Raw genomic sequence first — 17,514 nt, 5'->3', positions numbered from 1 at the left:
CACAGGAAAATACCCCTATTTGAATGCTCAAGTATTTAGGAGTAAAGTGTCATGATGTTTACAATGATTCACACACATACACACACATAACCACACATACATATAATCACTTACAACTAAGTAAAAATAGCAAAATGTTAACAACTGTTGACTCTAGGTGGGTACACTAGTATTCAATTTCAACATTTTCTGTTGAAAAGTAGGCAAATAACTTCTAAAATGCTCTTATTACTCAAGTGCTAAAAATAAATAAATAAGAGCAAACTTGGTTTAAAGCATCTTTCAAGTTTCGTGTATGATTTAAAATCATATTTCTAAAACCAGTATTCACATTTTTAAATAAATCAAGTAGTTGCAGTAAGTGACAGAGCCAGTTGCCTAAACCAGATAGTACAGCTCCAGAATCCACACTCTTAATACTCAGTACTATTCTGTACTATACTCTCAGGTGTGATAACCTATGTTTCTAGTGATTCTGACTTGATTATGCTGGGGCAACAATATCCACCAATCCTTTGATTTTGGTAATTTTAATAATCCAAAAGTATTCTGACACAAGCAAAGAACCAAATTTTTAGACACCATTATGTTACACAAGAAAGCATTAAAAATGGCCTCAGGTGGTTTAAGTAAATATTTAATTAACTGATAAGATCTATCTATACTCTTAACGTGAGATGAGTGACTCTAGCGAACATCTTCATAAACTGGATGATGACCTTATCTTGATTAATACATGACCCCACTGTGACTCTCTGGAAAAAAGATGGAATCAAAGCAATTCTCAGCAATGAAAATCATTATTCATGAGACAGTAAAAATTCCTTTATGCAAAAGTTTTACCTTCAGCTGTTTACCTGACTGAATAATTTACATAACAGCTTATAGCATTTTAAAGAAATCTTATGTCACTTGAAACACTTTCAGGCTTATATAAATGAACATATTTTTTTCAATGAGAGGATACCTTAAAAATAAGGATATCTGACTTTAACAGGTATCACTCAATGAGTTGAAGCAAATTACAGATGTAGATGATAAAAGAAAACTGTTAATTTTCTCAAGTGTGATAATGGTATTGTCATTATGGAAAAGACCTTCAATTAGATTTGTGTATGTCATGTTTTATTTAGAGATAACTCTCTAATTTTTTAGTAAACAAAGACCAGTGGGTATTATTATTCTATAAAGTCAATCTTTATATTTTAATGAACTTAATAAACATAAATAACAATATCAATACAAAATTAAATTTTCCATCAAGTATCTGTAAGACTAAAAATATATGTGGAAATATTTCTCACCCCTGGACTGTAAGAAATAGTAAGTCAAAAAAATTTTAGTTGGGGTAGAGGACAGTAAACTAGTTCTATTAAATATGTAGATATATGAAAATTTACCTGCTTTTTCTTTCAATTAGAATAGCCACATAAGATGCTGGCAAAGCGGCACCAAAGCCAGGACTCCAAGAGTAGAATTTTCCAAGTATCCTCCTGAAATTCAAATTTGGAATTTTTGTATGAAATTTTTATTTGGTTATTTCAGTTATTACGAACAGAAGTTCCCCTTCTTCACTCCACACTCTACCTAAATGTCTCACAGCACCTCAAATTCAACATGTCCATAACCAAACTAACTCATTAGCTCTCTCCCCTATCGCCATGAACTTGCTCTCTCTCCTCTATTTTCCTAGGTTAATAGGATCAACGACGACCTACCCACTTACGTGTGACACTTTGAAACAGCCTTAGCTTCTCCCTTTTCCTTTTCCCCACACATTAAATCATTCCCTTAAGTTTTTCCATATGCAATCGAACTCTCAAATTCTCCAATCTGCTACCCCTGCCTTAGTTAAGTCTCTTACCATCTCCGAATCTGGTTACTACAACAGCAAACTAATAAGTATCTCTCCTTCCAATAATTTAGTCAGTCACATTCATTCAGACATTCCCTAGATCCAACAATACTATGCAAACCCTCTATGTTCTCAGTTTCCTTATCAAATGGGAACAATAATATTACCTATCTCATACAGTTGTCATGAGGACTACATGAGCTATTTCCTAGCACCATGCACAGCACATGGAAAGTGCTAAGGAAATGTTACCTGTTATAATTATTATTACTACCCCTATTTCTTAACGCATGATAAATATTTAACAAATGTCACCCCTTCTTTGCTTCTACAATCCTTGATAACTTTTTCTTACGGTACTTACTAAAGTAATGTATATTTTTTTAGTTTTATTTAGATATATATGTATATCATTTTTCACTTACTAGAATATGTCCCTTGAAAGTAAAAATCTACATGGTGTTCACATGCTATAAAATGGCCATTAGCTGCTTGGGTTTTTAAAGAGATCAAAAAAAAAAAAGATATTTGGAAATGTTAGGAAGATTTTTTTCCTTTCAAAGACACTATGTTCCTAAGAAAGGGAGAAGCAGCACATAAAACTTGCAAAAAAATCATCTGAACAAAGTTGGTCCATGGATAAAAAACACATTATAAGAAAAAGTGTAAATACACACACATAAAGGTTAAGGATCACCAATGAAATGATATTTTTAACTGAAGCTTAGCTTTAAAAGAATTAGAAAACCTACAGAGCATATGAAATATGGGTATTTCTAAAATGAACATCAGCAACTTCCTGTTCGAGAAAACTAGAAGTGATTCTTCCTCCAATATAAAATCCACAAAGGCCATAGGAAGTTACTGAATGTAAAAATCAAGAAAAATAACTCAATGAGTCAGTTAAAGGAGGAACACAGATGTAACTATAAGCATTTTAAGTATAAGTATTATAGGTATTTGCATTTCCACAAATTAACCAATTTCACAGAACATAAAGAAATATGCTACAACAGCAATTTATGATTATTGTAATATTTTAAGCCTAATTATTTTATAACTTTATTTTTAGCGTGTGAACAAGTATTAGAAAGTTTCCAGAGTACATATGATAGTTTCTTACACACACTTTCAAGTCAATTTAAAGGCATAATTTCCTCAGTAGTATAAACCTTATCAATTATTTTCTGCATAATCTGTTAAGTTTATAAACATTAATGTTTTGACGGGAAAAAATCTGTAAAGGATATTTGAAAATTATCTTTTTAATTGCAGTTAATGTATACCTACAGAACTACTCTGGGCAACAGTAATATGAAAATGATGTAAAGTTAGTATTTTAACTTGACAGATTTAAGAAAAACACTAGTTGGGATTTTCAACAATCAGTGGGAAAAAAGATAAGAAGTAAATATCTAATAAACATGTTAAGGCATGTCACAGCACTAAAAACTGAATTCTAACTGATCTATGTCATAGGAAGCCTGTGACATAGATAATTATAAGACTTAATGAGAAGTTTCATCAATAGGATATGCCAGAAGTTAACTCACTGTTTTACCTATAAATACGAGCATTTTATAGTCTTTTTGAAGTCTAGTCACTGTATGTGGACCTCACCTACACCATGCACAGTTGCTTTGAATTCTTGATCCATGAAATTGGAAAGTTAAAATATCCTAATCAACAACTTGGTAAATATAGTAGGCCCCAGAAAGCTCATGATACACCAAAGCACTTTTGCTATATAATCATAGCAATAATTTGAAGTCTGTATTAATCTTTAAGCCAAGAGGCCCACAACTCCTATTTAACAACCTTTCTTTGAGATACATAAATGCCATTTGATAGAGAAAAAAAATATTCAAGCAGTGACCTGCACAACATTTACATAAACATCTGTTTGTTTCACAGTTCCAACAAAAGAATCTGTTTTAACCTCCAGTGGTGATTATGAGTACCAACCTTAAAATGCAAAAGAAAGCCATATACAAGGCCCCATTAGCAGTCAGAAATGAAGCAGATTGTAGGATCTCAGGGAGTAGTTTGTGTAAATAATAGTCTAATTTTCGTTTCCGGAGAATTGCTGCAATCTGGAAAGAGAAAGGCTTTTTTGTTTAATCCAACCAATTTTTCCCACCTAACTTAGCTCTTATGTGAAAGCTACTGAATAACAGCATATATTCTAAAATTAAAGTTAAAACTCTGGTATTTTACTGACTCCTCTACAAAAATACAATTTCTGGGACAGAAAAGAAGACACTTTAATCTATTGAAGGTATAATGGGTAAAATACATACCAAGAAATTACATCATGGGTCATAAAGAATAACTACCAAATGTTGTATTTATAATGCCTTAAAAACAGTGTTAAACTGAATAATGGAATGCATTTTTAAATGGCAAAAATAAAGCACAATTCAAATAGAAACTGAATGTCAAAAACAAAACTATTTACAGATATTATCAGCCTGGATATTAGAGAACCTCAGTGATAGAAACCAAAGAAATTCATTCAGCTATTCAAATAGGACTACTGTGTGACAAAACCATGCTAGGAACACAAAAAACAAAAAGTAAAATTAATAATTTCTGGCCCACTGGAGCCCGTTAAAGAAAAAAAAAAAAAAAGCCCTGAAGAACAAAACAAACATTGAGAATCTAGTCTACTACAAGTTGGTACCACAATATTGGAACAAGTTCCTGTACCAAGGATTGCAGAAGTTTGTCACAAAAATATTTCATAAAGAATATCATGTTATGAGTCTTCATGACTTATCTTTTAAATTTAAATTTAGATTGAAAACATATTTTAGTGTTTTTTGAATGTGACCTCAGAATTTAAAAAATTTTTCAAGATTAAAACAAACAAAATAAGCTCTGAACTAATTTAGTAAGGATATTTAAAAATCAAGACATGAGATCTAAGTATTTATCAAGTACATACATAACATAAACAGAATATGAATTGCAGTATGGTATGATAAGATACAGTTAGAGATCCTGAAGAATCATTAAGTGTTAGTAATACTATACGAAGTGCCTTGGGAGTTTATCAAAGAGTGAGTTTAACATAGGAGCGTGCGGCAGTTTCATTGAGAAAGGGATATGAGCTATATTTAGAAAAACAGCAGAATTTTTACAAGCCACAGGGAAAAAATATTTTTCCATCACAATGAAACAACGTATCAAAAGAGGAAAAGTTAAAACAGCATAATTAGGGAATGAGGAAGGGATTGTAAGGAAGGGCAACACTGACTTGAAAGAAGACTAGAGAACTGTATTCACTCCCCACCATCCCGGACATAACACTTTTCCTAAGGTCAGTGATCAATAAATCCAACGGACTTGTCTCAGTGCTCTTCTTACTCCACCCCTTTGAAGACCCTGAAACTCACCATCTCCTGTTGCATTCAATTAAATAACTTGTTAATAAGAACTATGCCATACACAGCAAAAACGATGACTAAGATCGAATCCCTGCCTTCTAGGCGTGTAAAATCTTGATAGGGAAATAGACACATAAACTAGAATATGGCAAATGCTAGACTAGAGGAAGAAGAAACTGCTATAGAAATACACATTAGGAAATGACTAAAAGGAAATGGGACTGGGAAGGTGATGATGTCTAGAAGATATCACTGAACTTTCTAAGACAGATCTTAACAAATAGGTAGAATTTTGATAAAAGAAGTTGCTATAGTTTCCATGACAATGAATTCTTTTCATCCTCTCATTATATCTCTAAATGTTTTTTCCTTCATTAGCATTTCTTCAGATCACTACTCATTCTACATATGCTCTCTTTCCAATGGCATCATCTATCATCTCAAAGTAGGAATTCCTATTATAACTCCAACCTCTTCCTTAAATTCTTAATACATCCTTCAAATATCTATTGGACATATCAATAAATATGTAACACAGGCATCAAAAAACTCAACACATCCAAAGCAGAACTCACTATATTTCACACAAAAAAAATGGTTTAACCTCTGAGTTTCCCACCTTATCTCAACCACCCAATTACGAACAAAATCTGTCTGTCACAATCACTCCCTGATCCTCAAGCATCTCATTGGTTCTAATGGTCTCCCAGTATCTTCAGGTTTGAAAATGTAATGTCTCTTTCATTTTACACTTAACAATGGGCAGATTCTGGCACTATGTTATATATTCAAATAGTTACAGAGAAAAATCTTCTCTGTTCCTGGAAAGGAAGAAACAAAACTATCCCTGTCTGTAGATAATCTGATTGTCTACACAATATCCCAAGCAACATATAAAATCAAACAAAAAAACAAACTAAACCCAATCTCCTAGAATAAGGCAGTTCAGCAAGGGCACAGGATACAGATAAACCTAAAAAAAATCATTTGTATTTCTATATAAAAGCAATCAACACATGGATGCAAAAATTAAAAATACAGTAGCATTAATAAATCCTCAAAAAAAAATACGTAGGGAAAAATCTACCTGTATAGGACGTATACAGTGCAAACTACACAATGCTGATGAAAGAAAGCAAAGGTGTAAATAAATGCTTGTGGACCAGAAGACTCAGCATGTCAATTCTCCCCAAAGTGACACAATTTCTCTCACAATCTCAGAAAGATTTTTGCAGACAGGTATAGACAAGATTATCCTGAAATAGATACAAAAAGCGAAGAGATTATAAGAGCTAAAACAACTTTGAAAAAGAGAATCAAGTGAGAAGAATCAGTCCACTCAATTTTAAGATTTACTATGTTGATAATCAGGCTTTATGATATTGGCAGAGAAATAAACAAATAGGTTAATGAAATAGAACAGAGAACCAAACCATAAGAGACACTTAAAAACTGAGAATAAACTGAGGGTTGATAGGGGGTGGAGGGGAGGGGAAAGTGGGTGTTGGGCATTGAGGAGGGCACCTATTGGGATGAGCACTGGGTGTTGTATGGAAACCAATTTGACAATAAATTTCATATTAAAAAAATAATAAATAAATAAATAAATAAATATTAAAAAAGCAAAAACAAACAAACAAAAAAGAAATAGAACCATGCAAATACTTCCAACTAAAAGACAGCCTTTTCAACAAATGGTGCTAGAGTAAGTGGATATCCACAGACCCAGAAAATTTTAAGTAAAAGTTAAAAAATAACCTTAACCAAAGTCTCACACTTCACACAAAATTTAATTCAAAATGGATCACTGACATAAATATAAAAAAACTACAACATTTTAGGGGAAAAAAATCAGACAAAATCTTAGGGATTTAAGGCTAGGCAAAGAGTTCTTAGACATGAGACCAAAAACACAATTCATAAAAGGATAAACTGTAGGGGTGCCTGGGTGGTTCAGTTGGTTAAGCATCTGACTTTTAATCTCAGATCAGGTCTTAATCTCAGGGTCATGAGTTCAAGCCCTGTGTTGGGCTGCACACTGGGCATTAAGCCTACTTTTAAAAAAATTTTTTAAAGAAAAGGGAAAACTGTAAATTACACTTCAGAATTAAAACTTTTTCTCTTTAAAAAACTTGTTCAGAAGATAAAAAGACTAGATACAGACTGGGAGAAAATACTTGTAAACTACATATCCAGAAAAGGACGATATAGTATCTGGAATATATAAGGAAATCTCACAACTCAATGGTAAAAAATTAATATAATTAAAAAGTGGCCAAGATATGAATAGACATTTCACTGAAGATGTGCAAATGGCAAATAAGCACACTAGCCATTAAGGAAATGCAAATTAAAACCCACAAATGAGCTATCACTATACAACCATCAGAACTGGCTGAAATTAAAAAATAAGGGAAACACCAATTTCTGGCAAGAAAGAGAAACTGGATCACTCGTGCATTTCTAGAGAGAATGTCAAATGGTAGAGTCATTCTAGAAAGCAGTTTGACAGTTTCTTGAAAAAATAAAGACACACAACTATCATATGACCAAGCAACTGTAGTCCAGGGTGTTTATCCTAAAGAAATGAAAACATATGTTAATACAAAATCTATGCACAAATGTTTACGGCAGCTTTTCCATAGAATAGTCAAAAACCAGAAACCACCCATATGTTTTTCAAGAGGTGAATGGTTTAAAAAATAGTGGAGTATCCTTTTCAGCAATGAAAAAGAATAAATGAATGATATATAAAACAATGTTGATGAATCTCCCGAGAAATATGCTGAGTAAAAAAGGTCAATCCCTAAACACTGCATAATGCATGATCTCATTTACATGACATTCTTGAAATGACAGAACCATAGACATGAAGAATAAAGTAATGGTGGCCAAGGGTTAGGAGGAGGTGGCATATGGGAGGAAAGTGGGTATTGTTATAAAAGGGCAACAGGAGAGATCCTTTTGAAGATGGAAATCTTCTATATCTTGACTATATCAATAGCAGGGTTTGGGTTGTGATATTTATTTACTATCATTTTGTAAAATGATACCATCAGCAGACACCAGATAAAAAGTACAAGGAATCTCTCCACTATTTCTTACAACTGCCTAAGAATCTACAATCATCTCAAAATAAAAAGTTCAATTAAAAAAAAAGTAGGGGCACTTAGGTGGCTCAGTCAGTTAAGCATCCAACTCTTGATCTCGGCTCAGGTCATGATCTCACAATTCATGAGTTCAAGCTCCACATGGGGCTCTGCACTGACAGCATGGAGCCTGCTTAGAATTGTTTCTCCCTCACAAACTGAGGGTTGATGGGGGGGTGGGAGGGAGGGGAGGATGGGTGATGGGTATTGAGGAGGGCACCTTTTGGGATGAGCACTGGGTGTTGTATGGAAACCAATTTGACAATAAATTTCATATATTGAAAAAATAAATAAATAAATAAATAAATAAATAAATAAATAATTGTTTCTCCCTCTCTCTCTCTGCCCCTACCCCACTTGTGCTCTCTCGTTCCCTCTCAAAAAAATAAGTAAACTTAAAAAAAAAAAAAAAGCAGTCATCCACATGGCCAACAGGAAATGAAACATGCTCATCACTATTACTCATCATTGCACAAAGAAATACCACTACATACAAACCAGAATGACTAAAATAAAAAGAACGGATAAAGCAAAGTACTGATGGGAATGAAAAAACTATCTGTAATTACAAATACCGCCAAAAACTAAATGCCCATTACCAGTAAAGTGGATATATTGTACATATTTGCAATATTGGTATACCAAACTGTATAGCCTATTGTAAGAAACAGGGGAAATCTTACACAAAACGTGAAAACAACCTAGGACCTTATCATCACTGTGCTGTAACCCAGAGATTCCAACCAGGGTTTACAAATGGCCAAAATACTGATCCTCTCAACAGTCTGGGTAGTCAGGCCTAGGGTAACAGAGCACAGCAATAAATATTTCAGTGTTCCCTAGTGTGCCACACAATTATTATCATTTTCTAGGTACACCATACATGCTACAGCATAAAAAAAAAAGGTTAGGAAACACTGATCTCACCAAATAACCTAACAGCAATCGTACACACCATGTAGAAAGAGCACACGCACATATCTATAAAATCATTATCCGAAATCATCAGACACCTTCAGAAACATATTTTTATAGCAAAAATGTTGCAATGTTCATAAGAATTGACCAAGAAATTCCACATTAATCTCTTATGAATTTTCCAAATATGCTTACAAAAATTTAGCTGAATACAGGTACATAATAGTACTACGATTAAAATATAAACTTATTTGTCATAGTGTTATAATCTTGTTTTAGAAGACCACTTAATGACCAGGGAAAAATAAATCAAAACATATAAATTGAAAATGCAAACTACAAAACAGTATTTTTTAATGAACATACAGAACAAATACGAGAATGTTATTCATTGTTATCTCTGATCATGGCAACATATTATTTTAATCTTCTTTTTGTTTTGGGGTATTTTCCAGAAATTCTACAATAAACACATGATACATGTGTAAAACTGGTAGGAGACAAACAAGTAGGAGAAAATGGGGATTATTACAGAAGAAAGAATCTGAATGAGAGACAGAAATAAATACCCTAATAGAGTACAAAATAATCATATGATAAGATTTTTAACTTTAGCTCTACAACTAACAATTGCTATGAAGGATCCTTGTTTAGATATAATTCTTTAGATTTCAGTTTCTTCAGTTATTAAAGAAATTGAATTAAATGACACAGGAGTGACACCCAGATAGCAAACCAGCAGATTCCAGCATTCATCCCCTACAGAAATGTCAATTTGAACAACTATCCATGCGTGAAAATACCTTCACAAAAGCTAAGGATTCCAGGTGAGATATTACAGCACTTCGATGGAACACAGAAATAATAAAACACACACTGAAAAGGGTAAGAAAGAGCATCTCATGTATGTTACCCAGCCTCCAAGTCCAGGCATCCCAGGGTGGAGACAGACACTCACCCCATGAAAGAAGAGTGAAATGAGCACCCAACTTCACCATTAGTGTGTGAGCCAGCCCACACAAACTAGGGACTCAAGCTCAAGGCCCATCCCAGCACCAGGCTAACTCCTAAGAAGCCAGGCTCCAGTCTTACTCTAGGCCTAACACCAAATTCCAAGCCATCAGGACTGCTCCCTTATGGGACCAAGCACATGGCCTACACCAGTGAACCTAGGCTCTAGGCCTACCCCTAAACACCAGCCCAGCCAGCCAGAAGACTTCAACAGCAAGCCCATGCACAGACTTCACCAAAAAACCTACCCAAAATCTCTGGCCAGTCTACAGGATGAAGGGCTTGCACTACAGGAGCCAGAATTTGGACACTGTAAATGATGCCTGACACCTGGGTGGCTCAGTTGGTTAAGCATCTGAGTTTGGCTCAGGTCATGATCTCATGGTTCTTGAGTTCAAGCCCCACATCAGGTTCCATGCTGACAGCTAAGTGCCTGGAGCCTACTTTGGATTCTGTGTCTCCCTCTCTCTCTGCCCCTCCCCTGCTCACATGCTACCTCTCTGTCTCTCTGTCTCTCTCTCACTCTCTCTCTCTCTCAAAAATAAGTAAATATTTTTTAAAAAACGCATACATAGGGGCGCCTGGGTGGCTCAGTCGGTTGAGCATCCGACTTCGGCTCAGGTCATGATGTCGCGGTCCGTGAGTTCAAGCCCCGCGTCGGGCTCTGGGCTGATGGCTCAGAACCTGGAGCCTACTTCCGATTCTGCGTCTCCCTCTCTCTCTGCCCCTCCCGTTCATGCTCTGTCTCTCTCTGTCTCAAAAATAAATAAATATTAAAAAAAAAATTTTTTTTTTAATAAAAAAAAATAAAAAACGCACACTTACCAAAACAAAGCCACAAGGAATACAAATAAACAGAAAAACAAAGGAACAAAATAAAACACCAGTAACCAACCCTAGGAAAACAGAGACATATGAATTGCCAAAGAATTCAAAATAATTATCTTAAAAAACCTCAGTAAACTACAACAGAACACAGACAACTAAATGAAATCAGAAACACAATACGTAACCAAAATGAGAAGTTTAACAAAGATGAAAACTACTTTAAAAAAAAAAAAAAGGTGGGGCACCTGGGTGGCTCAGTCAAATGAGTGTCTGACTCTTGATTTTGACTCAGGTCATTATCCCAGGGTCATGGGATTGATCCCCACATCAGGCTCCATGGTGAGCATGGAGCCTGCTTAAGATTCTCTCTCTCTCCCTCTGCCCCCTCCCTTGCTTATGCTCTCTCTAAATATATGTATATATATATATATTTTTTAACTATAAATAGGATTTAAATGAAATCCTAAAAATTCCACTTAGAAAAGGAATAAAGTATAAAAGGAAAGAGAAAAAATTCTGGAGCTGAAGAAAACAATGACAAAACTAAAAAAAATTTCATAGTTTCAACAACAGACTAGTTCAAGCTGAAGAAAGAATCACAGGGGTAATAAAATGGCAATAAATACATATCTTTCAATAATTACTTTGAAGGTAAACGGACTAAACACTCCAATCAAAAAACACAGAGTGACAGAATGGATAAAGAAATAAGACCCTTCTATATGCTGCTTCCAAGAGAATCATTTTAAGCCTACAGACACAGGCATAATGAAAGTGAAGGAATGGAAAAATATTTACCATGCAAATGGATGATAAAAGAAAGTGAGAGTAGCAACACTTGTGTCATAAAAAATTCTTTTTAAAATAAAACAAAGACTCGGGGCGCCTGGGGGGCTCAGTCGGTTAAGCAGCTGACTTCGGCTCAGGTCACGATCTCACACTCCGTGAGTTCGAGCCCCGCGTCGGGCTCTGTGCTGACCGCTCAGAGCCTGGAGCCTGTTTCAGATTCTGTGTCTCCCTCTCTCTGACCCTCCCCCATTCATGCTCTGTCTCAAAAATAAATAAACGTTAAAAAAAAAAAAAAAAATTTAAAATAAAACAAAGACTATAACAAGAGACAAAGAAGGACACAATAATAAAGAGGACAATTCAATAAGAAAATACAATATTGTAAATATTTATGTACCCAACATGAAAGCACCCAAATACATAGAGCAGTTAATAACAAACATAAAGGACCTAATTGATAATAATACAATAGTTGCAGGGGACTTTAACATCCTTACATCAATAGATCATCTAAACAGAAAAACTACAAGGAAACAAGGGCTTTGAATGACACACTAGACCATACAGACTTAATAGATACATTCAAAACATCCCATCCTAAAACAGCAAAATACACATTTTTTTCATGTGCACATGGAATATTCTCCAGAACAGATCACATATTAGGCCACAAAATAGGCCTCGACACATTCAAAAATATCAAAATCATACCATGCATCTTTTCTGACCACAACTCTATGAAACTAGATATCAACCACAAGAAAAAATCTGGAAAGAACACAAACACATGGAGATTAAATAACATGCTGCTAAACAATGAATGAGTTAACCAGGAAATAAAAGAAAAAATTAAAAAGTACACAGAAATAAATGAAAATGAAAACACAATGGCTCAAAATCTGTGGAAGGCAGCAAAAGCAGTTCTACAAGGGAAGTTCAGAGCAATGAGGTCTATCTCAAAAAGCAAGAAAATAACAAATAAACTACCTAACCCTTCACTAAAGGAGCTAGAAAAAGAACAACCAGCAGAAGGAAGGAAATAATAAAGATTACAGCACACATAAATAATACACAAACTAAAAAAAACAATAGAATAGATCAGTGAAGCCAGAAGCTAGTTTTTTGAAAAAAAAAAAAAATCAATAAAATTGTTAAACCTCTAGCCAGATTTATCAAGGAAAAAAGATCAAGGACTCAAATAAAATCACAAATGAGACAGAAGAAATAGCAAACACCACCACAGAAATATAAACAACTTTAAGAGAGTACTGTGAAAAACCATATGCCAACAAATTGGACAACCTGGAATAAGTGGATAAACTCCTAGAAACATATAAAATACCAAAACTGAAACAGGAGGAAATAGAAAATTTGAACAGATCAATAACCTGCAAAGAAATTGAATCAGAAATTAAAACACTACAAAGTCCAAGACCAGATGGCTTCACAAGCAAATTCTACCAAACATTTAATGAAGAGTTGATAGCTATTATTTTCAAACTATTCCAAAAAAATAGAAAAGGATGGAAAACTTCTAAATTCATCCTATGAGGCCAGCATTACCCTAATACAAAAACCAGACAGACACCACTAACAAAAGAACTGCAGGTCAATATCTCTGATGAATATAGATGCAAAAATCTTCAAAACACTAGCAAACCAAATCCAACAATACATAAAAAAAATCATTCACCACAATCAGGTGGGATTTATTCCTGGGTTTCAAGGGTGGCTCAATATTTGTAAATCAATCAATATGATACATCACATCAATAAGACAAAGGGTAAGAACCATGAAATCATTTCAACAGGTGCAGAAAAAGTATTTGGCAAAGTACAACATCCATTCATAATAAAATACTATCAAAAAAGAAGGTTTAGAGAGAACATATCTCAACATAATAAATGCCATATAGGAAAAACTCACAGCTAACATCATCCACAATGGGGAATAACTGACAGCTTTTCCTCTATGGTCAGGAATAAGACAAGGATATCCACTCTCACCACTTTTATTTAATATAGTACTGGAAGTCCTAGCCACAGCAGACAGCAAAAAGAAATAAAAAACATCCAAATCTGTAAGGAAGAAGTAAAACTTTCACTATTTGCAGATGACATATACCATATATAGAAAACCTGAAAGAGTCCACCAAAAAACTGCTAGAACTGATAAACCAATTCAATAAAGTAGCAGGATGGGGCGCCTGGATGGCTCAGTGGGTTAAGCATCTGACTTCAGTTCAGATCATGATTTCACAGTTCTTGAGTTCAAGCCCCACATCGGGTTCTGTGCTGACAGCTAAGAGCCTAAGGCCTGCTCCAGATTCTGTGTCTCCCTCTCTCTGCCCCTCCCTCACTCACACTCTTCTCCCTCTCTCTCTCAAAAATAAATCAACATTTTAAAAAAATGTTTTAATAAAAAAAATAAAAAAGAAATCTGTGGCATTTCTATACACATATAATGAAACAAAGAAAAAGCAATTAAGAAATCAATCCCATTTATAAATGCACCAAATGCACTAGGAAGAAACCTAACCAAACAGACAAAAGACCAATACTCCTAAAACTATTTAAAACAAGGAAGAAAGATGGGGTGCCTGGGTGGCTCAGTCGGTTAAGAGTCCAACTTCAGCTCAAGTCATGATCACACCATTCATGAGTTGGAGCCCACATTGGGCTCTGTGCTGACAGCTCAGAGCCTGGAGCCTACTTCAGATTCTGTGTCTACCTCTCTCTCTGCCCCTCCCCTGTGTGCGCGCTCTCTCTCTCTCTCTCTCAAAAATAAATAAACATTAAAAAAAATTAAAACAGGATGAAAGAAATTGAAGATGACACATAGAAATGGAAAGACATTCCATGCTCATGGATTGGAAAAACAAATATTAAATGACTATCAATCTACACATTTAATGCAATCACTATCAAAATACCAACAGTATTTTTCACAGAACTAGAACAAACAATCCTAAAGTTTGTATGGAACCACAAAAGACCCCGAATAGCCAAAATAATGTTGAAAAGAAAAAGCAAAGCTGGAGGCATCACAATTCTGGACTTCAATTCCATTACAAAGCTGTAGTAATCAAAACAGTACATTACTGACACAAAAATAGAAACACAGATCAGTAAAAGAGAATAGAAAACCCAGAAATAAACCCACAATCATATGGTCAATGAATCTTCGACAAAGCAGGAAAGAATATCCAGTGGAAAAAAAAGTCTCTTCAACAAATGGTATTCGGTAAACCGGACAGCAATGTGCAAAAGAATAAAACTGGACCACTTACTTACACCATACACAAAAATAAATTGGGATTAAAGACCTAAATATAGAGGCCCCAGGGTGGCTCAGTTGATTAAGTGTCCGACTCTTGATTTCAGATCAGGTCATAATCTCACAGTTTGTGAGATCAAGCCCTGCGTCAGGCTCCATACTGACAGTGTGTAGCCTGCTTGGGATTCTCACCCTATCTCTCTCTCTGCCCCTTCCCACTAGTGCCCTCTTTCAAAATAAATAAACTTAAAAAAAAAAAAAAAAAAGACCTAAATGTAAGACCCAAAACCATAAAAATTCTAGTGAAGAGCAAAGGCAGTATCCTAACATCAGCCATAGCAACTTTTTTCTAGATACGTCTCCTGAAGCAAGGGAAATGAGCAAAAATAAACTATTGAGACTACATCAAAATAAAAAAAACTCTGCACAGTGAATGAAACAGTCAACAAAACCAAAAGGCAACCTACTGAACGAGAGACGATATTTGCAGATGACATATCTGATAAAAGGTTAGTATCCAATATATATAAAGAGCTTATAAAACTCAACACCCAAAAAACAAATAATTCATTTAAAAAATGGGCAGAAAACATGGACATTTCTCCAAAGAAAGCATACAGATGGCCAACAGACACATGAAAAGATGCTCATCGTCATTTATCATCAGGGCAATTCAAACCAAAACTACAATGTGGGGGCACCTGGGTAGGTCAGTCAGTTGAGCATCCAACTTCAGCTCAAGTCATGATCTCATGGTTCATGAGTTCAAGCCCTACATCAGGCTTGCTGCTGTCAGCACAGAACCTACTTCAGATACTTTGTCCCCCACGCTCTGCCCCTCCCCCACTCAAGCACACTCTGTCTTCCCCAAAAATAAATAGCCATTAAAAAAAAGAAAAGGGGGGGGGGCGCCTGGGTGGCTCAGTCAGTTAAGCGTCAGACTTCGGCTCAGGTCATGATCTCACGGTCCGTGAGTTCGAGCCCCGCGTCGGGCTCTGTGCTGACCACTCAGAGCCGGGAGCCTGTTTCAGATTCTGTGTCTCCCTCTCTCTCTGACCCTTCCCCGTTCATGCTCTGTCTCCCTCTGTCTCAAAAATAAATAAACGTCAAAAAAAAAAAAAAAAAAAGCTACAATGTGATATCACCTAACACCTGTCAGAATAGCCAGAATCAACAACTCAAGAAATATCAGTCATTGGCGAGGATATGAGGAAAAAGGAACCCTCTTGCACTGATGATGGAAATGCACTGGTGCAACCACTGTGTAAAATGGTATGGAGGTTCCCCAGAAAGTTAAAAACAGAACTACCCTATGATCCAGCAATTGCACTACTGGTATTTAATCAAAGAATACAAAAACACTAATTTGAGGGGATACATGCACCCCGATGTTTATAGAAGCATTATTTACAACAGCCAAGATATGGAAGCAGCCCAAGCATCTATCGATTGATGAATGGATAAAAAAGATGTGGAGGGAAATGGGTGGGGGACGGAATAGATGGGTGATAGGTATTAAAGAGGGTACTTGTTGTGACAAGCACTGGGTGCTATATGTAAGTATGAATCACTGAATTCTACTTCTGAAACCAATATTGTACTGTATGTTAACTAGTATTTAAATAAAAATTTGAAAAGAAAAAATTTATATATATAACTATGTGAAAGGCGATATGTGAATTAGTTTGACTGTAGTAATTATTTCATTTGTATATACATCAAATCATGTTGAAAATTAATTATGTATATCAAAACATCCTGTTGAAAGATAAAAATTAACCGTCAACACTAAAAACAAATGACACAAAGAGTTCTTTATTTCCCCACTTTTAAAACTGCATCTCTTTTTAAATAAATGGTACTGGAGGAACTTGGTATCTGTGTAGAACAAAACATTAACCTTGACCTCTGCCTCATACTACACACAAAACTTAATATGAGATGGATCATAGACGTAAGTTGGAAAATTATAAACAGTAAAGTATCTAAAAGGAAATACAGGCAAATATCTTTATGAAAATTCCAAAGTCAAAAAACAGAGGCAGCATTAAGGATAGGCCATGGAGAAAAATAAGAAAAAAGGATAGTCCATAAAGGGCAAATATGGTAACCAACCTGACTAACACAATGGCTACAGACTGACGTGTGATGCAAAATTATAATTATGAGTCCCCAATTTAGGAGTTTCTCTTTATAAAAATATCATTATTAAACATCTATCAGAACTATATGCATTTAATCTTATTCATTTACATTCCCTTGTCTGTTTCCCCATTCAATTAGTGCAGCACATTTATC

The 17,514-nt window shown here is 35.0% G+C and overlaps 1 protein-coding gene across 4 annotated transcripts in view; it reads right to left on the bottom strand.

Moving 5' to 3' along the window:
- TMEM135 (transmembrane protein 135) overlaps positions 1-17,514 on the bottom strand; it is a 460,344-nt gene that overhangs the window by 405,304 nt on the left and 37,526 nt on the right. For all 4 annotated transcript variants that reach the window (XM_086678532.1, XM_086678530.1, XM_025928629.2 and 1 more), the window contains 2 exons: positions 3,821-3,948; positions 1,401-1,493 (listed from right to left, as the gene is read on the bottom strand). In XM_086678532.1, coding sequence (XP_086534658.1) covers positions 1,401-1,493; positions 3,821-3,843 — 116 coding nt within the window. In that variant the 5' untranslated portion in view covers positions 3,844-3,948. The remainder of the gene's footprint in view (positions 1-1,400; positions 1,494-3,820; positions 3,949-17,514) is intronic.

The sequence above is a fragment of the Puma concolor genome, chromosome D1 (genome assembly GCF_028749965.1).
Source record: "Puma concolor isolate L17-30 chromosome D1, mPumCon1.1.hap2, whole genome shotgun sequence".
Lineage (NCBI taxonomy): Eukaryota > Metazoa > Chordata > Mammalia > Carnivora > Felidae > Puma > Puma concolor.
The sequence above is the reverse complement of the archived record's forward strand: the minus strand, read 5'-3'. Positions and strand labels throughout refer to the sequence as shown.